Source organism: Malania oleifera, chromosome 4 (genome assembly GCF_029873635.1).
Source record: "Malania oleifera isolate guangnan ecotype guangnan chromosome 4, ASM2987363v1, whole genome shotgun sequence".
NCBI classification, from domain to species: domain Eukaryota; kingdom Viridiplantae; phylum Streptophyta; class Magnoliopsida; order Santalales; family Ximeniaceae; genus Malania; species Malania oleifera.
This window is the reverse complement of record NC_080420.1, coordinates 86,207,001-86,234,169: the sequence shown is the minus strand read 5'-3', so window position 1 is coordinate 86,234,169 and position 27,169 is coordinate 86,207,001. Positions and strand designations below refer to the sequence as shown.

The window sequence follows — 27,169 nt, the reverse complement described above, 5'->3', positions numbered from 1 at the left end:
GAAGAGTCAAAAATTCATTCCTGCAATATATAGAGCTGATTGAGAGCATTTTTCAATCAAATATTCCATGTGCACTAACAATAATACATTAAGTTTAAGAACATTTTATGACCACTCTAAAAACACACAAGTTCACACAACCAAACGGACCAGTCTTGAAGGTCCGTGGTCAAACATTGAATTTTTGTGCATGGCTCTACATTTAATTGCAGCTTTATAAAATAAACAAACAACAAACATGATACATACACACACACACACACACACACACAACTAAAAATGACCCCAAAACTAATTTGTCAAAACAGATACAAGGAATAGACGAACCCCGCAACCATACTAATCCACCACAAGAATGCTATGCCATACTCAAAAGTCTCGAGCATCCACAATGTAGAGCCATACTATGAGCGTTGTGGTTCCTGAGGAAAAAGGAAAATTATTTATTTGGCCGTCTCCAAGGGGCATTGCACGAAGCCAAAAATGCTGCCACGTTTTCCAGCTCCATAGTGCAAAATGGATCCCAAGGACCCTCCAATGTCCGAGTCAACATCTTGGACAGTAATAACATTGAATTGTTATAACACAAAATTGCATGTGTTACATCCATCAATATCTCTTTCCTGCAACAATAAAATTTTAATCTACAAATTCTACACCTAGAGCCCAATGCAGTACAGATTAGCTGCTTGCATTATCATAAGCCTTAATCATGAGCATACTTTAAAAAATAAAAAATAATAATAAATAAATAAAATAACAAAAGGAAATTTTCCTTGATGGTGTTACTATACAAAAATGCCTTGAACTCCCTCGTATATTAGCCGGAAGCTTCTACAGAAGACTTAGCTCTTCGGCTTCTTTGACAAGCCCATATTCCCAGGCTCAACCTTGCACTTAATCCCCAAGAAATGCTCAACCTGAAAAATAGAGATCAAAATAGTTAATGCAATAAAATATTTTACTATATTTTATGATTATAAGGATCTGATACTTGCAACCTAAGATCAAGAAGGCAAACAGCCTGAAGGTGCACATATTGGGATTTGAGACTGGTGAAAGGTCTGGGACTTGAACACATTCTAAAATGTGGGAGAGAGCAAGAGGATGTGAGAGAAAATTGAGTGACAAGATTCAGCCGAGTGCTACAAAAACTGAAATTTGAATGTGCCACAGAAAATAATGGAGAGCATGGCCAAGGCCATGAGATAAGTGATGGAGAACACAAATGTGCATTTGGCTGAGATAGGTCTACAGATGAATATATCCCCAAAAAGGAAAAAGATTAGGCAAGAGATTTGCAAAGAAAGTAAATAAGGTAAATAAAGAAAGAACAGTTTTACATCACAAGTGACATCTATCATCAACCCAAACCCTAAGGTTACATTTACCTCACAAAATGGAATAGAGCAATATAATAGCCAATGTATACAAACATACTGGTTTACAAAAAGAAAATGTAATATTATTTTAAGCAAATGACCATGCAAATGTTGGTGTCATTCTAAACAATTAGGAACAAAAGTGTCTTTTCAAATGGGAAGCAATATATAATAGCAATATGCTGATATGGATTCAAAAACATGCAAAAGAGAGATGAATCTAAATGATACACCAAGCACACGGTTGTCCATGTCAAGCTCAAGAGTTTCTTTTTTATCAGTTTACTCCATCACACAATTGCTACCATCACATAAACCAAAATCCACAACTATTAAATTCACATTGTTCACCTTCACCATGTCAAAACCACCGTATAAAATAATTTCCATCTTACTTTTTTTTTTTTTTTTTGCTAAGCAAGAAATCTCCATCCTCAACATCAAGTATCACATTCCAGACTGTTTAGTGGGAGGAACCACCACACAGCACCCAACTGCCATTTTTTTCCAGCAGGGAACTCCCAATCTTTTAGACTTGGCATGGAGAATTTTTGGTAATTGTCGGGGAATAACCAATCCAAGGGAGCATGGTCCAGCACATTCCACCTCAAGTCGCATGATGAACCTCCAAAAAACTTATCCAGCAGATCCAGACCAATGCTTTGCTATTCATCCCAATCCCCCTAAACTTAAAATCCACAATCTTGCTCCACATTTCCCAATAGCATATTTAAAGTCTTTCTCAATGCAAATGAAACTCAAGTGAGATAGCCTATAGGCAAAACAGTTGGTTTTAAATAAAGGCCGCGACTGTTACATAACGCCGTTACGTAAAGGTTTTTTGGGTTACCGACACCGCACCGCAAAATCGGTGGGAAGAAAAATCACGGCCATAGCGACCATTACGGACCGCAACTGTTACGTATAGGCTGCTACGGCCGTTACGTAACCGCTACAGGACTGTTACACCAAAAAAATATTTTATTTTTTACTTTTTCTTATCACTTTTTCTCTCTCTTTCATATATCATTCTCAATATACCAAGTGGCAAGAGGGGGAAAAGATTATAATGAGGATGACAATGATACAAAATTTACTATTTTTTTAAATACTCACAATAGATGCATTAATTAACAATTTCAAAATACTAACTTGTTAGGGAATTTTTTTTTTTAATAATATTAGTAATGTGATATTTATGCTCTTTATTTTTCAACTTCAACCTTCTTTCTTTTCTAGCTATTTAACATTTATATTATTCTTATGTCTTATGTGTCTAATAGATTAATGGAGTGTATAATGTATTTTATTTTATTAATTCATTTAGCACACATAAGAATTTATCACTTATAAGAACAATGAGAAGTATAAATACTCGCACACACGTAATTTTCTATCAATGATGGTTTAAAACAAATGTAAACTTATTGCCCTTACCAAATAACTTAGTTACTCGAACTAAAGGGTCCAAAATACACTAAAACCATTTCTAAGGATGGCTAAAAGCTTAAAACATGCAAGTACACTAATACGCACAAGGTTGTGCGTGCTTCAAAAAATTCACGGCTGTTACACCCGCTTTCCGTTATGTAACATCTGCTACTCTTGCTTCCCGTTACACCCGTTACCATTACGTTATGCTACCCGCTACCGTGATTTAAAACCATGTTTAAACACCCATGTTTCCTTTGTTCCACAATCTCTCAAAAACTCCATGGTTCATAAAGCATCCTTAACACAGACAGTAACAAGTTGAGGATTCCATCCCTTGTGCCTGGCAAGGACCTTGGATTCAATAAGAACCCAAGAAGGAGAGAAGAATTATTACCCCTAATTCTTGCAATGGCAATTCTTCCTATTCCAAAGTGACTACACCATGAAAGAATTGCAGCCAAACTAATATCACAATGTAAAGAGAATCTAAGGGTATGTTTGGTATTATTGTTGTTTTTTGTTTTCTATTTCTATTTCTCCACAGTGAATAAACAAGTTACAAAAAACACTTTTGTTTATCTTGTTAGTTTTTTGTTTCTGCTGTTGGTTTTCAGCTATTTATCAAAAAACCAAAAACAAAATTTTATGGTTTTCAGCTATTTTGGCAACTAGTAAATTTTAATATCCAAAAATTATTTTTTTGAATTAAATTATTCATTTTATACACTTTTAAATTAAAATCAAAATTAAATGACTATATGAATTTAAATATAATTAAAATAAAAATATAAATAAATTTCAAAATAATAATAATAATAAATCCAATTTTACAAAATGCTTGTACTATTTTCCAATTGTCATGTCTAGTAAAATTTTCATTATAAAGTAAATTTTGAAAGTAGAACAATAAAGTAAAATAATTATAATAAATTTTATTTTTATTATAGTATTTTTTTAATGTGTATTATTTGTAATTTTATTATTTTAATCATATTTTTATAATATTATTTGATTTAAAGATGAAAATAAGTTTTTTTTTTTTTAATTAAGTTTTTAATTTGTATTAGTTTTATAAATGTTAACCAAACAGGTTACTGGTTTCTAGTTTTTAGTTTGTGTGGCTGGTTTTTGGTTTTCATTTCTGGTTTCTGTTTCTCTAATTTTTGATAGTGATACCTAACACCTAAAGGATAAAATGCGGAGGTTACCCAAAAAATTAGACGTGAAAAATTGAGGGATTGTTTTGTATCATTGTCAAAATTTATGAAAAATAAAACCAAAAACAAAAATCAAAAACCAAAAATAGAAACTAAAAATAAAAAAACCAACAACCAATTTGCTTAATATTTCCAAAACTAAAAAAAAAAATTTAAAACTTCCTACTGAACAAATCCTCATTTTTCTCCTTGAATCAATTAACAATTCAAAAAATATGATTAAAATAATAAAGGACAAAAGAATAGAAGATTGATACATTAAAATAAAAATATATATATATTATAATTATTTTACGTAATTAGTATATTTCAAATTCGTTTTTCAAGAATAATTTTATTGTGATGATAATTGAAAAATAGTAAAAATATTTTCTAAATCGCTTTATTATTTTTAATTTAAAGTTAATGGATATTTTTATTTTAATTATATTTTAAATTCATATGGCCATTTTTATTTTCATTTAATTAAAAATTATGTATAAATGAATTATTTAATCCACAAAAGTTAATTCTAAATATTGAAGTATTTTGGCAACATGTTGCCAAAACAAAGCAACTGAGAACCATAAAATATGGTTTTCAATTCCTTTAGACCAATTGAAAACCGACAAAGTAAACAAAAAACTGGTAACATAAACAAATGTATTTTCATAATCTATTATTCATCAAGTAGAAACGAAAATAGAAAATAGAAAACATAAATAAACCAAGCAACTGAAAACCATAAAATATGGTTTTCAATTCCTTAAGAACAATTGAAAACTTACGAAGGAAACAAAAAATTGGCAACATAAACAAATGTATTTCAAGTAGAAACAAAAATAGAAAATAGAAAATAGAAATAATACCTAATAGACCCTAAAATTTTCCTTTTAGCCTACTAGGAGAATTTCACATATATTTAGTTTTGTGCATTATATTCTCATGTAGAAATATACAAAATGAGTTTTTTGTGCATAAAATTGTTTATATAAAACATATTAAATCAGTTTGACTAGGAGAGAGCAGGGGAGTACCAATGGAAGTGAGTGGCAAATTGAATATTTTATCACTTAATTGTTGTTGAAGGGTAGAACTGTCCATTTATTGTGACATAATAACTTTTGCAACGGCATTTGATAGTCGACTAATGAAGGGATAATAAATTGTAAGAGTAACAGCATTAAAAGGTCTTTGTACTTTTAGAACTCATGCTCAAGATCAACAAACCTTAGGCTCCATGTAATTTAACCATCACTTTATTATGACATTTTCAATGAGTTCCTAGTTTCACAAAATCATGTGGCCACGGTTACACTTCATGAATCAAGAGTCAAATGCACCCACTCCCTTGGTGAGGTCAGGATTGGGGTAGAATTACGAATTTACTGTACCAATGCATTTGATTGCAGCCTAAAATAAATCTTACCATTGAATTGATAAATACAGGGGAATAAATTCCTTATCACTTGGCCCCTTCATTATAAAATCATCTAACAATCATACAAAAGGCATAGAGTTGAACCGAATTAAATGGAGAAAAATACATGTAGCCAGTCCAAAGTAGTTGTGATAAAGGATTAGTTTGTTACCCATGATCTGTATGATCAATAGGATGAGATGGAGGGCCATCCAAGGAGGTTCTTCTTTATGATTTTCAAAACTTGCAGCATTCCACTCTCCAAATAAGTTTAGATTCTAATGGGGTTCAGCCAAACTGAATGACAAGAAGACGTTCAAGCTTGAACTTCTAGAAGATACAAAGCTTCTGCTTTGCATCAGAGTTGCAGGATAAAAATTAACCTTTATTTCTCAAGCAGAAAATGCTCCGTTGATTTTGGATCAGCTGATTTTACTGGACTTAAAAGAAGAATCATCAAGTGGGGCAAATCTTGAAGGATTGAAATTCATATTTCTAACAAGGCTTTAGGTGAATAGGACGGGCCTCTCTCTTGTTGAGAAATTTATGCAGGTATATATGCGATAGGCAGATAGAAATTTTTCGAATGACCACTGCTTTGTCATGTTGCAGGTAATGAGCCATCTAACAGAACAGCTACTGCCACGAGATGTGCAAATTTGGGTTAAAAAAATTATGTAAAAAATTAAATTGGAGCCTAATGGAGAGCATAAATCAGTTTCGGAAAGAACAACCATTTATTCAGAGGCCTAAGTCAGCTGACAATTGAAGAATGATTGTGCTTTCAGTCAATAATAGTTGTTTCCCAATGGAAGTTGCTATAATTGGAAAATGTGGACTGGAGAAGGAAACTACTTTGGAAATTGTAGATTGGAGGGGCATGACTCCCCTTCAATATGAGTACCAGGTTTTCTTTGAATCTGGACGGGAATGTGCCTGGAAATACATTCAAATATGGTAGGCCTGCATATAAATAGGAGAAAATAGGTTTGGCAGAAATAGTTTGGGCCATGTCTTAACATCATTGGCCTGTCTTGTCTAATAGTAAGTACATCTTATCCAGCTAATGAGCTAGCCCATATGGATAATAAAGGAAATGGGCCTCATGTTATGTGGGTATCCAAAAAGGCAAAGCCCAACACACTGTTGGGTCTATTGCATTATTTCTTTGGTCAGGGGCAGGTGAGGAGAGAGCATCTTGCAAGTAGGGAGATAGTTGTAGATCTAGGGAGAAAGACGACGGGCCTCTGTAATTTTGTGTCTAAAAACATTACTTCGTTGGGTAAGTGGCTATGGCATTCTTCTTTGGAAACTGACAATTTGACATAGGTTTTTCAAAAGGTAGATTTAGTTTGCAGGAGCAGGATGCTATTGCTGTGACTCAGTCTCGCATATAAGCCCATGTATGCCCATGGAAACTCATCTCGCAGGTAACTACTTTCTTCTTTCCTTGTTTCAAATATAAAGTAGGAGGTGGCTGTAGGGTTTAGTTTTGGAAGGATCTTTGTCTGGGGGAAGTAAGCTTTTCTGTTGCTTTTTCTTCTTTTTTTCATTTTCTTTGCATCATGGAGCAATTATTTCTTCTTTTCTCATGAGGGATGGTTCACGCAATTTTTTATTTTTTTCCCTGAAATCTTCTTGATAAGGAGATGGAAGAACTTCCCTTCCTGAGGTTGTTAAGACTCTTTTCCCTATTCTCATCATGAGGAAGTTACGACTTGATGTTTGAATAATTCAGGAGCTTCATCTTGTAAATTGTTTTTTTCTCATCTAAACAAGTCTTCTCATTATATTCCTCTCACTGGAGAGCAAAAGTTCCTTCAGAAGTAAAGGCTTTTGTGTGGACCTCCACCGTTAGTAGAGTTAACATCAATAATTGCCACAGGTTCATAAATCATACATGGCCCTATCTCTAGATGTGCTGTCATGTGTTATGCTAACACAAGGATCAAGCTTATTTATTCCTGCATTGGCACGTAACTTTGTCTTTACAGAACAAACTACTTGGTTTTTTGGTAAGTTGTTGGGTGTATCCTTAGTCCTTGCAGGCTTTTGATTTTGGTGGTTTTGGAAGGTGTAAGAAGGTAAGGATTTTGAGACAGTATGCGATTTTACTGTAATTTGGATTCTTTGGCAGAAGAGAAATGCCAATGTGGAACAGGATTTTCTCTTATACATCCACAAGGGTGTTCACTGCAGGGTTCTTTGGTAGTACAGTTTTCTTAATGTCTGCCACTATTGTGGCTCTTTTAAATTACTTTCAGGTTTCAAAGTAGCAGGTCCTTTTTTTTCCCTTTTTTTTTTAAGATTCCTCACAGCAAATGAGACTAGGAGATCATGCCGTTCACATTCAAAGAGAATAGGACAAAGTAGATTCTTATTGCTGATTGGCTTTTGGCTTGAGTTGGTGATGTGGGATAGGTGAAAGAAATTATTGTTGTTGATCAAGCCTCGGCTTGTGACTGTTAAACTGTGAATCAGGCAACAGAAAATCTTGCGGTTGGAGAAACCTTGGTTTGTGACTGTGGAACTGCAAATTGTGCACATGCCAGGGAAGAGGATGGGCAATGGGACACTTGCAGCTTCCCATCAGTGTTTTGAATTGAGATTCAATTGTGAATCAAAATCTCAATTGTGGAAATGGAGAATCAAGACTCAAGTTGAATCATAAGATTCGGTACAAATTTCCAAAATCAATTATAAATGACATGTATATATGGATATACGAACAAGAAGCAAATAGGTCACATATAAACTTTGCTAATAAAAAAAATAAACTTTTCCTAAACAAATGAAAATTAAGGGAACGAGTCAAGAAATATTAATTAAAAAAAGAACTTTATGTTGTTTAAGGGGGGAATTAAGAAAAAAATAATTAAAAAAAAAAACTGAACTTTTGGTGTTTATTGACAGTGAAAAAAAAAATTAACGTTTCATGCATATTCCTTCTCATATTAAAATAATAATAATAATTAACCTCAAAAAATGACAATAAAATTGAAAAAACTACTACCAAAAAGGAAAAACTACTTTTGAATCTTAACGACACAATGAAACATGAGTACCACCTTAGCCTATAAGTGTTCCGCCCCTTCTTATTGGCAGAACATTATACTCTTCTTAGAGTGAACAATGGTTTTGTGAAGCAACATAAGACCTAAAGTTCTATTTTCTCCTCTCTTTTAGCACAAAACTGGTGAACACAAGGAATGGAAGGTAATCCTGTAAAGTTAAAAGCAAAAAATAAATAAATAAAATCTATTTTTGGGGTTCTAAACTAGTCAAGTCTGTCAGGATATGATAGGTCTCGATTCATGAGATTTGATAGAATCAGATCAATTCATTAGATTCACATGGTGAATTGATACTTTTGGCAACAAGTCATCTATTTTTAGATTTACTAGTAAGTTCTGAATCGTGTATCATAAGATTCTAACTATGGTTTTGAGTAGAATGTAGTGACCATGTGGCACTTTGGGCGGGTGAGGAGAACAGTCTGATATCTGGCAATGACAAAAGGTCTTTCAGTGGATAAGTTAAGGACTCACTGTAGTCTGAAGAAGGGACTCCTCTGAAACATCCTGCTGCAAAAAAGCATAGTTAAATACACCCTCTTTCCCGTAAAAATTTGACCATTCTGCTCCAGCTAAATCCCCACAAAACAGCAAAAAAATCACATACCTCCACAATACCAAACCATCTCTACCCCTCCCATAACCTGAAAATGATATAGTCAATAAATCCTCCACCAACTCTGGGCACACCAAACTCTCCAAATAAGCCATAAAAACATCATTCCACACCCTCTATGAAAAGGAGCAAAGAAAGAACAGGCGAGAGACAGATTCTAAACTTAAAAAAAAAAAAACAAACAAACAAACAAACAAACAAACATCCAGAGGTAAAGCCTTAAAAGGCTTCCTACTCTGCAACAAATTGTTAGTTAACCCTATGAAGAACTAACCAAATAAAAGCCCTCCTTTGAGGGGACTATGTGAAGCAGGAAGGACATATTTTTATTGGTTAAATGCACAAAAAAATACTTCCAAGAATACTCCCCTGAAGAATCAAGAATCCATGAACTGATACTAAATTGGACGAATCAGAAACATACCCCAATTGCTCCCAGACCTCATCCATTAATAAACCAGTGCAATAAAAAAAACCCACTATCAATATCACTCTCATTCTCAGACCAGACTCATTGCCCAATTTTGTCTTTTCCTCAAAACAACTTCCCTCACATTACTTCTCACCTGATTCAATCAGCTGAGCAACCGGTGTCTCCATAACACTCAAATGCTTCTCCGAATTTTTTCACAACGAGTTGGAGGTGTCATCATATCAATGCTAATTTGTTCATCTTCAAAACAATTTCTCACTGCAACATTCACCAGCATCACCATTCCCCAAGAATATACCTTACTAAACCCCAGCCTCAACAGACCTCTTTCTCATCCCTAATAGAGTTATCCCTTCCACCATCAATATTCACCAGGCCTGTTTTCCATAAGGGACCTCCTAGTTTTGAGACAGGCCACCTTGGACTAGGAGTGTACAAAAATATTCACAGTTTTCAGTTTCTGTTTTGTAATTTTTTAAAATCTGCTTTCAGTTTCGGTTTAAGTCTTGCTAATAACTAAACTAAAAAAACCAAAAACCAATGTATACATGTATTATTTAAATTCAATGTATTATGTTTCATACGCTTATTTATTCTTTCTTTTTAACTCTGAAAATATTATTAAAACAAATTATACTGAGCTGCAATTTAACAAGATATATATTTCCAATAATATTTTTTGAGTGGGGATAAGAGTTTTTTATAGATGTGGATGAGGACCATTTCTCTCTCCTGAAGCGATGTGGGACAACTTGTGTTTCTTCATAAGGCATTGAAGGCAGCGCACAAGTGCAGCTCAGAGCACTCCCCACCCCCCTCAGTCCCACATCGGTTACAACCAAAAATTGAGAGCCACCCTTCCCTTACAAAATGACAGCTTGGGCTGCTTTGTTCATAATATATGGGCTTGGGCTGGAGTTGTTCTAGCACACAAACATGCTTTTGAACAACAGCATGTATTCAATGATGGCCCATAGTTATCGAGTTCAATTAGGTTTTAAAAATTTTATAAACGGATAAAACAATCAAACAGAACCGAAAAACCAGCAGTCTCTACTTTGACTGAACCATGGTTCTCAGTTCGCACTGGTTTCGCATTATTAGAAACCGAGAATTTCAGTGTTTCATTGGTTTAGGCCATAACCAAACCAATTAGAACCGAGTACACCCCAACCTTGGACCTTGTTTAAACTTCCATGATCACCATTCAGCCTGGAATGCTTTCTGGAGAGAAGACCCAGAATCATCAGCTACAATGATAGGACTACTTGTTCCGATTTTACTTGCAGACAAGTCAACGCCCCTCACCAAAGAATCTAAAGCCCCATTAACTTTTGTGGGTTGAATCATGCATGCATGGTAAAGACATTGAAAAAAAATTATAATTATTAAGTAAAATAAATATCATGCAATTCCTACTTTTTTATTATAATTTTTCTTAAATTGTATCCTTTTTGCATTTTCACTACTCTAATCATGTTTTTATTGATTCAAACTTTAAATTTTACTTGTAATTTTGGTTTCATTGTTAAATTACTTGATGAAAAATTTTATAGTCGTTGAATGATGGCATCATAATTAATTGTTATTTGATCTAGGGACAACACTAAGATGTTCAATAAGGATTTTAATTTGTTTCAATTGAGTATAACCATAGATTTAGCCTTCTCAATTTTAGCCTTCGTTTCTGGTTTCTAGTTTTCCTTTCTATTTTCATTTTCATAGTTTTTTATAGTGATACTAAAGAATAACCTCTACAGCTCCATCAAACAAAAAACTGTAACAATACAAATGTGGATATGAATTGCACATGAATCCGTTTAATCAACATATCTATTTGTCACAAACCATGCAACAAAAAAATTATACATGTAGAAGTTGACTGACCTTTCTGTCACCAAGCATAGGTGTCAAGCCACCAGGCAGATCCTTCTCAACAGTAGCAAATCTACTTCTAGGATCACTAGTTTGCCTGAAAACAGTAAGATACATATTTTTTTAAAAAAGTAAATGAATCGTAAGTTGAAGCCATTTTAGAACAGGTTATGCTTCAACACATGTTTCACTATTCTAGATCTTTGGCCCTATCATTTACTATACATTAAGCAAGAAGTCATCTTGTTGTGGCACCCTTTATGCCATAATATCAGCCATAGCCAACTTAAAAAAGAAAACAAATAAAAAGGTAAAGAATGTTTTCACCCAATATCAAAAGTTAAAGAACTACTATTAGCAACTCCAACCTCCTCCTTCCAACTGTATTCTTCCATAATCTTATTTTTTTTATAATCAAATTTTAGGAGGGGGTGGGTGGCGGAAGGCGGGATGGAGTTTTTGTTTAATTAATTTAAAAATAATTCCTTTGCGGATACACTGCATATGCCTAAAATTCCAGTTACACAAGCTATCCATGCAAGAAACTAAGCTTTTCAGAAGGGTCTGGAAAACAGTTTCTCCATGACATAAATACATATCCACGGGACATATTATAATATCCCAAGCTGGTATAACAATGCAAAATTGCCATAAAAAGAAGGCCATAATTGGTAAACCATAACCAGAATCTAAATATCAGCAGATTAATCCAATAAACTAAGCTTGACACTTATAATTATACCTTCAGTTATCATGAAATGCCACAATTGTTTTAAAAAGAATCTTGTAGATGTAGCATAAAGCCCAAGGAAACACCATTTTATGGCATGGCAGCAGGCTGTAACATTAGTCAATGAACAATCTTCCAGTAGCCATCCCTATAAATTATTATTTCTTGTTACCTCCCTAAATATAAACTTTAGACATTCAGAAGTATTTAGATAGATAAATAGATTGATAGATAGAGATGGAGTCTCTCTGGGTAGTGTGTGTGTGTGTGTGTGTGTGTGTGTGTGTGAGAGAGAGAGAGAGAGAGACAGAGAGACAGAGAGACAGAAGGAGAGAGCTGTTCTGATTGGGATGGCTTCACAAGTACACACATTCATTCACCCAAAAATGTCCAGCTCAAAACAAATCAACATTTATAATAAATATATTAAATGGATTATTGGAAAAAAAGATTGAAGCATACCCAGGTTTAACATGCCCACTAAGAACAAGATAGGGGATCTTGAGTTGAGCTTGAGCTTCCCTCATCCTCTCTACAGAAAGTAATGGTGTGTCCGAGTTCTTCATTTGCTTCAACTTCAACTCTTCTTGGTATTGCTTCATGCGCTTTTCTTGCTTCATTTTCCCAGGTCCCTTCCCATGGAATTTATGAGAAATTATTCGAAAGGCTTCCTTTGGGGTCAGCTGGCAAAAAACAAGCAAAGAAACTCAACATATATACTGCAAAATAACACTAAATTTATACGATTTCTATGTCTCACCAATATGATTGTTATGATGAAATAAAACTACACTTAATGAAACGGAAGACCACACACCGTACCAATTAGTTATCAGACTAGCAAGCCCCTCTAAGCTTTAAAACACTTCCACTGCTACCAGCCACTGCAATCTTATACTTTTTTGGCAGGCTGATAGTTTAGTAAGCATGCCAATGGCAGTATTTGATGATATTTCACCATGCAGGCAAACAAGATTTTGAAGAGAGCATAAAGACTGAAACATTATCCATGGGGTGCAAAAACCCTGCTGTCTGCATCCCCATTATATAAATTACACAAACTTACTAGCTTCAGTCATAACATCTTTTTTTTTTCAATAGGAGAACCATGGCTCTTATATCAACAATAATATTTAGTGCTATCATGTCTACACAAATAAATACAATGTCCATAGAAATCAAAGTTTAAGTTTGGTGCCACTAAAATTAAATCATTCTCCTCAATATTAGATAGCAACTTGCGATATGTCTTCTGTTGACGCATATAAAATATAGAGGATGAGACAATGCTGTCTCTTTTCTATTTTCTCTAAGGTCATGAACAGATGACGGCATGATTTATCAATGTCTCCACCTTAAGATATAGAGCCGTGGACTCATGCAACAGGGACTAGATGAACAAAACGGTAAAAAGTTCACAAGAATATGATCAATCAAGAAATCACTATCATTCTGCCACAGCGTAAATAGGAATCTGGCCTACAAATTTGTCATCATTGATAACTATCATAGCTCTTACACCAACCACACCAGGTCCCCAGATTTCTGCTGCAAGTCTTAATGGCATTCGCAGGACGTAAAAATGCTAAAGCATTAAATGTGAACAAATAAATTTAAAGAGAAAAAGAATCACTTACAATCCATCCAAACTCATCCGTCCTCTCAATACGTATCTCTTTTTGCCCTTCATCGCCATAGATACCGACAAGCTTGCTCTTTTTCTTGTCCATATTTCTGCCACCCCATTCAACACTCTCTTTCAGTGTTCCTTGCTCTTTAAGCAGCTGAAGCACACCCGATAATCCCTTCCCTACTGCAGGTTCATGAATAGTTTCATCTGGAACAATCTCCTCCTTGTTCTCATTAACAGGGTCTTCATTATCTTTTACCTCTGTCCAACCCCCAGCCTCATTTTCTCTTTTTGTGTCAGAAGCTTTTGGTACCTCATCTTCCTCCATGAAAACATCTTCACTATCAGGCTTATGTGTTTCTGGAAGAGCAATAGCATTTGACAAATATAGACAATTCAGTTATCCCCATGAAAAATATGTATTTATTGAAGATTCTAACCAATTTTAGAAAGGTCCTTTAGTAGCAAAAGATCCAAAATCTCCGAATGATGTGAAGAGTAGTTAGTTACATTAACAATTGTTAAAATTATACAATATATCTACCATGTAGTAGGCCAGAAGGCTGCCATAAAAATGAAACTAAGCATCTAAGGTGTAAATGGGTAAAGAAGAAAACCATTCTTGAATTACTAAGTGCTAATTATTGTTTTTAAGGTGTAAATTTGGATATCTAAGGTGTAAATTTGGATAAGAATAGTTGGGACTTGTCGCATACAAGGGAGATCTGAATAACTTTAGTTGGAAGCTGTCAAACAATATGGTGTTTGCAGCTAAATCCTTGTAAATGGCATGTCTAACTATCTAAGCAGATCTCCTTTCCTTGGAAATCTATTTGAAGGTTAATGGGCTATCTAGAGTTTCCTATTCTGCTTGGGATGCTCTATGCAAGAATTAAAGCTGTAGAGAAATTGAAGAACAGAAGGATTTGTTTGGTGAATACATGCTGTCTTTGAAAGAATCAGGAGAATCAGTCAACTGCTTATTTCTCCATTGCAATTGGGTAAGAACACATTACTACTTGGTGAGTTGGTGTATACAACTCTTGGGGTGTATTTGTCAATCTCAGCTGGGATATAGAAAGAACTCTAAGCCTGGAGAGGTTATTAGTACAAAAGCAAAAAACAAGCAAGCAAAGGATATCATACCCTCAGCCATCATTTTGACAATTTGGAGAGAAAAGAACTTGAGCTTTCAAGGGAGTTGTAAATAGTTTGAGAATTATCAAATTAAGTTGCCTCCTAGTTCCAATTTTTTGCTGACAAGAAAGAAGAAATTTTTTTATTTGGTCACAGTTTTTTTTGTAGATTTGGTTGCTAATTTGGAGAGAAAATAACTTGAGAGTTTTCAAGGAAGTTGAAATAGTTTGGGAATTATCAAATTAAAGTTGCTTTCCACTTCAAATTTTTTGCTGACAAGAAACAAGAAATTTTTTTATTAGGTCACAGTTTTTTTTCATAGATCTGGTTGATAGTATTCTCTCAAAAATCTGATTATGCATTCATCTAGTGTCTATGGGTTGCTCACCCTTTGAATCTTTTAACAAAATATTATACAACAACAACAACAAAACCAAGCCTTAGTCCCACTAAGTGGGGTCGGCTATATGAATCATTTTCCGCCAATTTATGCGATCATGAACCATTTCTTTTGATAGATTCAAGGATATTAAATCCTTACTCACTATCTCCTCCCAAGTTATTTTAGGTCTACTCCTACCCTTTCTACTGCCCCCAACAGTAACTAAGTCACTCTTCCTCACAGCTACACTATGTGGCCTACGTTGCAAGTGTCCATACCATCTGAGTCGTCCCTCCCTTATCTAATCTTTTATAAGAGCTACACCTAACTTACCACGAAATGTTCATTCCTTAATTTATCTTTCAATGTTATACCACTCATTCATCTAAGCATTCTCATCTGGGCAACATTTACTTTTTGGATATTATATTTTTTCGTTGCCCAACATTCCGATCCATATAGCATAACTGGTCTTATAGCTGTCCTATAAAACTTCCCTTTCAATTTTAAGGGTATTCTACAATCACATAGCACACTTGAAGCACTTCTCCATTTTACCCAACCTGCTTCAACTCATGCATTACATCATCTTCAATTTCTCCTTCAACTTGCATAATAGATCCAAGATATCAAAATCTACAAGTGCTATTTATTTTTTCATCATCAAGTTTAACTCTGTCTTCAATATTCCTCCTATCATTACTAATATTACATTTCATATATTCCGTTTTATTTCTACTTATCCTAAAGCCTCTAGATTCCAAAGCTTCTCTCCATAATTCTAACTCAGTCTCTACTCCGTCTCTAGTTTCGTCAATTAATACAATATCATCTTCAAACAACATATACCATGGAACCTCCTTTTGAATACCCCTAGTCAATTGGTCCATCACTAAAGCAAAAAGATAAGAACTCAAAGCAGATCCTTGATGTACACCTATGGTAATTGGAAATTCTCTAGTTTCTCCATCTATAGTCCTTACACTAGTCATTACTCCATCGTACATATCCTTAATGACATACACCTACAACATACACCCTTTTTTTCTAAAACCCACCATAGAACTTCCCTAGGTATCCTATCATATGCTTTCACAAGGTCAATAAATATCATATGCAAGTCCCTCTTCTTTTCCCTAAACTTTTCCATTAATCTTCTTAAAAGATAAATAGCTTCTGTGGTAGATCTCTCACGCATAAAACCAAATTGATTTTCAGATATCTTCGTTTCTAACCTTAATCTTTGTTCTACTACCTTTTCTCATAGTTTCATCGTATGACTCATAAGTTTAATTTCACGATAGTTATTACAATTTTGAATATCTCCTTTATTTTTTTATATAGGTATTAAAGTGTTTTTCCTCCATTCATCTGGAGGGGGCGGACCACAATGGGTCTATAGTAGCCTTACCTTGCATTTTTGCAAGAGGCTATTTCTACACCTCAAACCCGTGACCTTCAAGTCACACGGCGACAACCTTACCATTGCGTCTAAGCTCCCCTCCATTAAGGATAGTCTTGCAAATTCTTCTCTCCATGGGCTTAGTTAGAGATTAGAGGGATGTGCATTGGGCAATTGTTTTTTCACTTTTTTTTCCTTTTTTTTTTTTGGGGGGGGGGGGGGAGTGGGTTGGGATTATCCCTAATTCCACAAATAAATAGGAGTGATGAGGATCTCTAGCAATATGAGGAGGATTGATTTCTCTATTCAAGATAGACAAGCTTGTTTACCAACAGGTGGGAAAACACTTTTTCACATCTAGTGCAAGAGAACCCTCCTTCTAACCATTTCCATCTCCTTTAGATTCCAACCCAATGCAGTAGGGACCAACCCTTTTTCATTTTGAGAACATGTGGTCAACACACTCTTCCTTTTGGGAGAGAGTGTGAAAGAGACAAATGGGGAGAGTGATGATCAAGGAACAAAAGGATTTAAATACACACACACACACATATAATATACAACAACAACAACAAAACCAAGCCTTAGTCCCACTAGGTGGGGTCGGCTATATGAATCCTTTTCCGCCAATTTATACGATCATGGACCATTTCTTTTGATAGATTCAAGGATATTAAATCCTTACTCACTATCTCCTCCCAAGTTATTATACGTCTACCCCTTCCCCTTCTACTGCCCCCCACAGTAACTAAGTCACTCTTCCTCACACATGCATATAATATACACACACACATATTGTTAAAATCTCAATCCCGAATATCTTTGTAAATAATATACAAATTAGGAAAGTGGGTAATTATGGGGGATTTGATATTATTCAGTAGGAAATTGTTTCCTTGCTTAGAATAGGTAATCGTATTATATATTGGATTGTACATATAAACAAAATAATGAAGAAAATATTTTTCAATCGTTTCTTCTTTCATGGTATCAGAGCTAGGGTTTCTTAAACCTAGCTAAACGATGGCTAACAGCAGAGGCTCTACCTCCTCTGCAAACATCACCGGTGACTCAGAGGCTACGTCCGGTGGGGGTATGAATGGACTAGATAATACAGTCTTTCCACTCTCATTGGAAAAACTAAACGGAAAAAATTTCCGTGAATGGGCTCAGTCCATGAAACTGGTGATTGAGGGAAAAGGGAAGCTTGGTTATCTTACCAGTGAGCAGAGGAAACAAGACCCTTCCGACGCTATAGCCTTGCAAAGATGGAGGTTCGAAAACTCCATGGTCACGGCTTGGCTCATCAACTCGATGCAACCATCAATCGGAAAAATTTACTTGTTCTTGCCGACGGCGAAGGAAGTCTGGGAAGCCGTACGTGAGACGTACTCCGATGTCAAAAGCTACTCACAAATCTTCGACATCAAGACCCGATTGTGGCAGATGAAGCAAGGTGAGAGAGGTGTTACCGAGTATTTCATGGAGATGACTCATCTCTGGCAGGAGCTCAATTTGAGCATTGACGAGGAGTGGGAGTGCTCCGGCGACAGCACGCAATACCGAAGGAGGCTCAAAAACGAGAGGGTCTTTGAGTTTCTTGCCGGCCTGAATCGAGAGCTCGATGACGTGAGGGGACGGATCCTTGGCCGGCGACCTCTCCCTTCAACCCGAGAAGTCTTCGCAGAGGTCAGGAGGGAAGAGAACAGGAGGCGGGTGATGCTGCGGCCTCAAAACGAATCCGCTGGGCTGGACCTTCCTGTACCTGTATCCGCCCAAAAATTAGATGGGCTCACTAGACACACTGGGCCGGATGCCTCAGCTCTTGTATTAAAAGGCCCAGGGGGACCTAGTCAAGGACCGCAAAGAGGAAAAATATGGTGTGAACATTGCCGAAAAACAGGCCATTCAAAAAATACCTGCTGGGAGATTCATGGAAAACCAGCAGATTGGAAACTGAGACAATACCAAAAAAATCGTGGATACCAGGCCAACACTGACGGATCAACTGAAAGATCACAAGAAGAGAACAACAATACCCCATCCAGCAATGCATTCAGTCCTGAACAGTTGGATCAGTTATATAAGATGATTTCATCAATGCAGACATCGGGTCAATCTTCCTCTGGTTCCCTGGCTCACCGAGGTAATCATCTGTCAACTTTAAATACCACATCTTGTTACAAATCTCCATGGATAATTGATTCGGTTGCATTCAATCATATGACAGGGTCTTATTAATATTTTTCATCCTACTCACCATATGCCGGGAATTTGAGGGTAAAAATTGCAGATGGCTCTCTCTCACCAGTTGCTAGAAAAGGAAGTATTCGCATATCTAATTCCTTAACTTTACAATCGATCTTACATGTCCCCAAGTTATCTTGCAATCTGTTATCTATCAGTCAGTTAACAAAAGACTCGAATTGTTCTGCTAAATTTGTTTCCTCTCATTGTGTTTTTCAGGAGCTATCATCGGGAAAGACGATTGGCACTGCTAAAGCGTATGAGGGACTCTACTACTTTGAGGAGGCAAGTTTGAGTGAACTATGTAATACTGCAATTTGTGATTCTGCATTTACTTCTAGAAATAGTGAACTTTTGTTATGGCATTCATGGATGGGTCATCCCAATTTTCAATATTTAAAACGTTTGTTTCCTTCTCTTTGTTCAAATAAAATGGCTTATGAGTTTCAATGTGAAGTATGTGAGCTTGCTAAACATTGTCGTACTTCTTTTCCATCATCCATATACAAACCATCTCGCCCATTTGCTATGTTTCACAGTGATGTATGGGGTCCCTCACGTTCCCTAAATCGCACCAATATAAAATGGTTTGTGACCTTTATCGATGACCATACTCGTATTTGTTGGGTCTACTTACTGAAAGAAAAAACTGAAGTCCGCTCCATTTTCATCAATTTTCATACCATGATTCATACACAGTTCCAAACTCATATTCAGATCCTACGTACTGATAATGGTATGGAATATTTTAATACCATCATGGGAACTTACCTTCAAGATAATGGGATTGTTCATCAAAGTTCTTGTGTAGATACCCCTCAACAAAATGGGGTTGCTGAACGAAAAAATAGACATATACTTGAAGTAGCCCGGGCATTAATGTTTACTACCCACATGAAACATTATTTTTGGGGCGATGTCATCTTAACAGCCACACATCTCATTAATCGAATGCCAAGTCGAGCACTCTCATTTGTCACCCCTCTTCAGAAATTTCAAGAACACTTTCCTACCTCTCGACTCCCTTCCAGTCTCCCACTGAAAATTTTTGGTTGTACTGCTTTTGTTCATGTCCATGCACACCATCGTGATAAATTGGATCCTCGTGCCATTAAATGTGTCTTCCTTGATTATTCACTTACCCAAAAAGGCTACAAATGCTATGACCCGGTCTCAAAACGACTGTTCGTTAGTCTTGATGTCACTTTCTTTGAAACCACCCCTTATTTCCCAAAGCCCTCTCTTCAGGGGGAGATATGGAGTGAAAATCGGTTCTTTGATCTTTTTACTACTAAATCTGCGGTTACTCCAGTTACTCCATTCCCTGACCCATCTAATGAGTCTTCCATTGCATTACTTCCCCACTTGCCAAACACAACTGAACACTTACCCTCAGGGGGAGATGCAAGAGAGCAAAACAACGCAGACATACTGGTTTACTCAAGAAAGCCAAAAACAAAGGAGAGGGAGAATCTCATACCTAAGGCACCAAGAGCGTTGGAACCGGTGATGGCTCTGAATAACCATGAGCCCTTGCCTTATCCTGATCTAGTAATTGAGTCTTCCCCTGATAATTCTGCACCTGATGATATCAATTTAACTATTGCAATCAAAAAACAAACCAGGTCATGTACTCAATACCCTTGGTCAAAATACATGTCTTATAAAAGCTTGTCTACAGGATATCGTGCGTTTGTCTCTAATTTTGACAGGATGAAAATGCCAAAAAACATTCAGGAAGCTCTAGAAATACCAGAATGGAGAGAGGCAGTCATGGAAGAAATGCGAGCCCTAGAAAAGAATGGAACTTGGAAGTTGACAGATCTACCGAAAGGGAAGAAGTCAGTGGGTTGTAAATGGGTCTTCACAGTGAAATATAAATCTGATGGAACAGTTGAAAGATATAAAGTCATACTTGTTGCAAAAGGCTTTACACAGACCTACGACATTGACTATACTGAGACATTTGCACCAGTGGCAAACTTAAATACGGTTCGGGTTCTCTTGTCCCTGGCAGCCAATTTAGATTGGCCACTACAACAACTTGATATTAAAAATGCTTTCTTAAATGGAGAATTAGAAGAGGAAGTTTACATGACTATACCACCAGGATTCAGTAGAACAGGTGAAGAAAACTGAGTGTGTAAACTAAAGAAATCTTTATATGGCCTCAAACAATCTCCTAGAGCGTGGTTCGACAGATTCGCAAAGGTACTAAAGAATCAAGGGTATCGACAAGGGCAATCAGACCATACACTATTCTTCCAACAGTCTGAAGGAGGTAAGAGAATAATTCTAGTAGTGTATGTTGATGATATAATCCTTATTGGTGATGATACTGTAGAAATGGAGAGATTGAAGAAGGTTCTGGCTACTGAATTTGAAGTTAAAGACTAGGGACAGATGCGGTATTTTTTGGGCATGGAAGTGGCAAGAACGAAAAAGGGAATTAGTGTTTCTCAGCAAACGTATGTTACCGACCTCCTAGTTGAAACTGGCATGCTAGGATGCAAACCCAGCGAAACCCCGATAGAAACAATAAAGAGGGTTGAAGATTGTAGAAAACCGGTAGAAACGGAGAGGTATCAGAAATTGGTTGGCAAGCTGATCTACCTATCACATACTAGACCAGATATTGCATTTACGGTCAGTGTAGTAAGTCAACACATGCATTCACCAAAGGAAGTTCACTTAGATGTTGTATACAAGATCCTTAGATATCTCAAGGGATCCCCGGGAAGAGGACTCTTCTTTAAGAAATGTGAAAGCAAGGAAGTAGAGATCTTTACACATGCAGATTGGGCAGGATCAGTTGAAGATAGAAGGTCCACCACAGGATATTGTACATTCGTCTGGAGAAATCTCGTAACTTGGAGAAGCAAAAAACAGAATGTGGTGGCTCGTAGTAGTGCTGAAGCTGAATTCAGGGCAATCGCTCAAGGGATTTGTGAAGGATTGTGGTTACGAAAACTATTGGAGGAATTACGGGTACCGGTGAACCTTCCTATCAAACTCTACAGTGACAATAAGGCAGCTATTAGCATCTCTCTTAATCCAGTTCAACATGACAAGACTAAACATGTGGAGGTAGATAGGCACTTCATCAAAGAAAAAATTGAAGAAGGAATTATATGTATGACTTATGTACCAACCAAGGAACAAACTGCAGATATTCTCACTAAAGGGTTGGAACGACAGAGCTTTGATGATCTTATTAGCAAGTTGGAGATGATTAATATTTATGATCCAACTTGAGGGGGAGTGTTAAAATCTCAATCCCGAATATCTTTGTAAATAATATACAAATTAGGAAAGTGGGTAATTATGGGGGATTTGATATTATTCAGTAGGAAATTGTTTCCTTGCTTAGAATAGGTAATCGTATTATATATTGGATTGTACATATGAACAAAATAATGAAGAAAATATTTTTCAATCGTTTCTTTTTTCACATATATATTTACACACACACAGACATAAATTTATATATATATATATATATATATATATAAATTTAAGTATCACAAATTGAAGTTGAAACACTAGAACAAAAGGGGTCTTTAAGAATCTCAAAGTGATTAAAAACAACATTTTCTCTTAAATTGTTGGGTTGGATAGGCTTGAGGAGTGCAAATCCTTGAGGAGGTAACTAGGGCCAAAAATCTATTCTTTGTAATGATTTGATGTTGGTCTTAGTGAGGGAGGGCATAAGTTGGTGCCAAAAAGAGAAAAGAGTGGGTACAAAAAGGTGATTGCAATTCCCATCGATTGAAGCCCCATCGAGGCAAGTTTTCAATGGCTTGAAAGACCCTTTCAAATTGAAGAACAAATAAATAAATACACACACAGATATATATGAGGTGAGCAAGGAAAAAGCTCCTAGTCTTACAGTTTCACGAGGATCTTTTTTAGGAGAATTGGGAGGTTTTGCAAGGGGACATATTGAGGTTTTTTAAGGAATTTGAGGTGGTGGGAAATAGTGTGAATTCTTCCTTATTATCCCTTATCCCCAAAAAAGGAGAGATCTATGACAATGGAAGACTTTAAACATATTAGTCTTGTGATTAGTATTCGTGAGATTCTTTCTAAGGTCTTATCTATGAGTTTGCAAGAGGTTTCAAGGGGCAATATGAACATGGGTCAATCGACATTTATTCAAGACAGACAAATTTTAAACATCATTGCCATGGCTATTAAGTTGGTTAAGGATGTGAGAAACAGTACAAGGGGGCTTATATTTAAGCTAGGTTTCAAGAAAGCTTACAACATGATAAATTGGGTTTTCTTGGACAAGGTGATGTGTAGGTAAGGTTTTGAGGATTTGCAAAGGAGGTGGATCGTAGGTTGCATAAGCTCAAACCATTTGGCAATTTTGTCAATGGTTAACCTAAATAGTGGATTAAGGCTACTTGGGGCCTTAGGAAAGAGGGGCCATTGTCTTTCTTTTTTGTATACATTGGATGTGCATATCTTGTGCAAATGCTCAGGGTTTGGAGGTGATTAGAGTTTTATGAATTGGGAAGAAGGAAGTGGAGGCATCACATCTTCAACTTGTCAATTATACTATGCTGTTTCTCGAAGACAATGTCACAAAATTATGAAAGGTTGTTATTGTGTTAAAAATCTTGAAAAATATAACGGGTTTGAAGATCAACTTATCCCCTAGCAAGGTGGTTGGTATCAATTTGGGCAGTAAAGACTTGGCGAGTTAAACCTCAGCGATTTGTGTTTCCTTAGAGTAGTCTCTTTCCTTTTCTGGTCTCCCTCTTAGGGGAAATCCTAACTATATAATTTTTAAAGACCCAAGGGCGTTTTTGTCTCTTGGAGGTTGTGTTATGCTCATTAGTGCCTCCCAACAAGCCTTAGCTTTAGAGCATAAGATTGATGATCTACCCGATTGCAAGGATCAAATTGTAGATGTTGACCCATTGTGGTCTGCCCTTTCCCTAGACCCCACATACACAATAACTCTGTGCATTGGGCTGCCCTTTTTTCTTTTTTTCTTTTTTTTGTTGAGTACTCGGGAGTTGAGGGTGAGCTTGTACATGATTTTGAGGAGAATAACTGCCATGTTAGTATGGTTAGGTGTTTCTTAACCACTACCATGGATAGTGAGAAGTGAAAACGGACCACTATTTTCCACACTTTCATTCTTTGTGGGTATAGGACATGCAAACTAGTTATTGATGGGAGTAGCAACATGAATGCGATCTCCAATGCTGCTTTAGGTAGACTAAACCTTAAGGGAGAGCCACTCCCTCAACTTTTTAAGGTGAATTGGGAAAATAGGACAAATCGTCCAGTTATTGAGAGGTGTCTTCTACCCATCCAAATGGGAGACTATAAGGATAGGGTCTAATGTGATGTACTCTGTCTCCCGATGGATGTGGCCCATTTCTTGTTAGAGCAACCATGGTTATTTGATCATGATGTAACCAATTGTATTAGGGAAAACACTTTGTTTAGGCACAAAGATAAGAATATCATCTTGACTCCTACCAAGCCCACTCCCAAAGATCCAAAGTTAAGGAACAAGGTAGCCCGTCAAGTCCCAATTCAAAGAAGCATTCACTTGCTTGATCATAGGGCTTTTGAGCGAGAGATCTTAAAAACTGATGCATTTTAGCTATCACCACTTAATAGGTTCCTTCTGAGGATCGAGAGTTGTCATGTAAGTACCCACCTGAGGTAGGAGAGTTGCTAATTGAGTTCTCTGATGTTGTGCCTAGCAAGCTACTGAGTGAGCTACCACCTATGCGAGAAATTCAGCATGCCATAATCTGATTCCAAGTTCACAATTACCTAACTTGCCCCATTATAGCATTAAAGAGCGTGTTAAATTGAATAGGCAAGAAGGAGAACTCCTTGACAAGGGCTTTGTGAGACATAGCCTTAGTCCATGTGTTGTACCGGCTCTCCTACTTTGAAAAAGGATGGATCTTGAGAATGTGTGTAAATAGTAGAGTCGTCAACAAAATCACCATCAAGTATAGGTTCCCTATCCCTAGACTTGAGGATATGCTCGACATGCTAGCTGGCACTAGTTGGTACTCCAAGATTGACCTACATAGTGGGTATCGCCAAATTAGAATTAGACTAGGAAATTAATGGAAAATAGCCTTTAAGACCCAAGATGGTTATTTGAGTTGGTGGTCATGCCCTTTGGACTTTTTGGATGCCCCTAACACTTCTATGAGGGTTATGACACATGTTCTGTGGCCATTCATAGGAAAGTTCCTAGCCGTATAATTTGATAATATACTTGTCTACAGTAAATCTAAGGAGAAGCAATTGACACATCGTCATAAGGTTTTTCTCACCTTGAGGAAAACGAAGTTGTTTGCTAACCTCAAGAAGTGTAGCTTCTTACAATCTAGTGTGCTCTTTCTTGGTTTTGTGATCTCCATGCATGGAATAGCCATTGATCCAAAAAGGGTTAGAGCCATTAGAGAGTGGCCAGAGCCTAGGACAATTGCTGAGGTTTGTAGCTTTCATGGCCTCGCTACCTTCCATAGGTGATTCATAGGGCGATTTAGCACCATCATGGCTCCTACCACTGAGTGTTTGAAGGAGTGTTTCATTGGACCCCATCAACTACTGGAGCTTTTAAAGAGCTCATACAGAAGATGACTAAAGCACATATACTTAGGCATCTGGACTTTAGTGGAGCTTTTTAGGTGGCTTGGGATGTCTTTGGGACAAGTATAGGGGGGATCTTGAGTCAAGAGGGCCATCCTATAGCATTTTTTAGTGAAAAATTCTCCGCTTCCAAAAAGATATATAGCATCTTTTACAGTGGGGCATCTTTTTGGCAGATATAGTTTGCTAAAATCTTTTTGGCAGATATATGTGGAATTAGTTTGCTAAAATCTTCTACAGTGGGGCATCTTTTTGGCAGATATATGTGGTAAAAACACAGCCCAATACATCTTCCAACAAAGAATCAATCAAAGCTCTTGAAGCTGATACTGAACTTGCTAACACCTTGGACTAGGATTTTCATCAAAGAAAATTGCAAAATATTTTCAATTGAAATTAATATTTTTTTCTAAGCAAAAATGGAAGATAGCTGTAGAACAAATTCAGTTATGTTTAATCAATCCATAAATATGGGTCTATGAACTCCACAGTAGGTCACACGGTCATACATGTTACCTCAAAGAAGTTTCAGCTTAATTTTTCATAATAGAAAATTAATGTAGAGAAGACCTACGACAACTTTTGCTAGTATTTCTTACCTCTTATTCTAAAAGGTAACAAGTGTTCTTTCAAGAATCAAAGCATGTTCATAACACTACCAGATAACAAACAGATAATTCAATAAATCGAAGTATGGGACAAGAAGAGAATTAAAACCTACAGATAATCTTTTATGAAGCATATCTTCCTTGCTAACCCTGGTTCAGCCTCTTTCCCTCGTGAGCAATGGAGCAGTGGTGCTTCTAACTTAGGAGAGACCGGGAGGGGAAGCCAGTTTCAGTGCTAGGCTGGCAGCACCTGTTTATGTGCAGAGGAGAATGAGAGTGGAGATGACTAGAGCTATAGAGACCGGGGGGGGGGGAGGGATCTGCACAAAAAGGAGAATGAGAGTGGAGATGATTTACATGATGTCGAAGCCGGCGGTGGTGGGGCGGGTGCAGCTGGGTGCGCACGGTAGAAGGGTGAACAACGTACCTAATTTCGCACTCCTTTACGCACGGCTACGACGGTGACATGCGACGGCAGGCGACTATGGTGGCGGGAGCAGGAAAAACAGCGAAGGAAGAAGGGAGGGAAAGGGAATTCTAGGGATTTTAATGTGCAAGACGAAATGACGTCGTTTCCGTCTGTCTCTTTTGGCAACAATTTTTTCCGTCAAACAACCGTCGAAGGGAACGGGGGCCGGCGTGAGGCTTTTCACGACAAAATACTTTTGTTGCCAAAAGTTATTAAAGGCAGAAGAATGTCGTTGCCAAATGTCGTTGGGGAAAATGCCTCCACGCTTAAGAAAATACTAATAACAAACATATCACTTACAGTAAGTTCTTGTACATAATAAGTGATTTCGGATTTTTATAATTAAAAAGGTGCGTGGTAAATGACATTGTGAACTAAGAAATGCTTATATGTAAAATATTTAGAAAAAAATATCTTCTTTTAAGTTAATTTTTTGTAAGCAATCATAAACAATTTATGACACTTTTATAAAACCTATATGATTGTAAACTTGTA

At 36.6% G+C, this 27,169-nt stretch overlaps 1 protein-coding gene across 2 annotated transcripts; it reads right to left on the bottom strand.

The window, feature by feature from the left end:
• LOC131153320 (SART-1 family protein DOT2-like) lies at positions 1–26,767 on the bottom strand. 2 transcript variants are annotated; one of them, XM_058105542.1, is made up of 6 exons: positions 26,633–26,767; positions 26,319–26,525; positions 13,798–14,150; positions 12,623–12,843; positions 11,443–11,527; positions 1–920 (listed from the first exon to the last, which is right to left on the bottom strand). In XM_058105542.1, the coding sequence occupies exons 3-6, from the start codon at positions 14,116–14,118 to the stop codon at positions 846–848; spliced, it is 702 nt and encodes a 233-aa protein (XP_057961525.1). In that variant the 5' UTR covers positions 14,119–14,150; positions 26,319–26,525; positions 26,633–26,767; the 3' UTR covers positions 1–845. The 2 variants fall into 2 exon arrangements, with proteins under 2 accessions (XP_057961525.1, XP_057961524.1); XM_058105541.1 differs by having other exon boundaries at positions 26,319–26,455; positions 26,563–26,761.
• Positions 26,768–27,169: the final 402 nt, after the last annotated feature.

Bases quoted from the DNA above. Each gene is read 5' to 3' on its own strand.
- LOC131153320 (XM_058105542.1), bottom strand. From the start codon at position 14,118: ATGGAGGAAGATGAGGTACCAAAAGCTTCTGACACAAAAAGAGAAAAT. The intron at 12,844-13,797 runs GTAAGTGATTCT...GTTTTTTGCCAG, and splicing joins CGGATGAGTTTGGATGGATT to CTGACCCCAAAGGAAGCCTT. The intron at 11,528-12,622 runs GTATGCTTCAAT...TACTGTTTTCAG, and splicing joins AGTGGGCATGTTAAACCTGG to GCAAACTAGTGATCCTAGAA.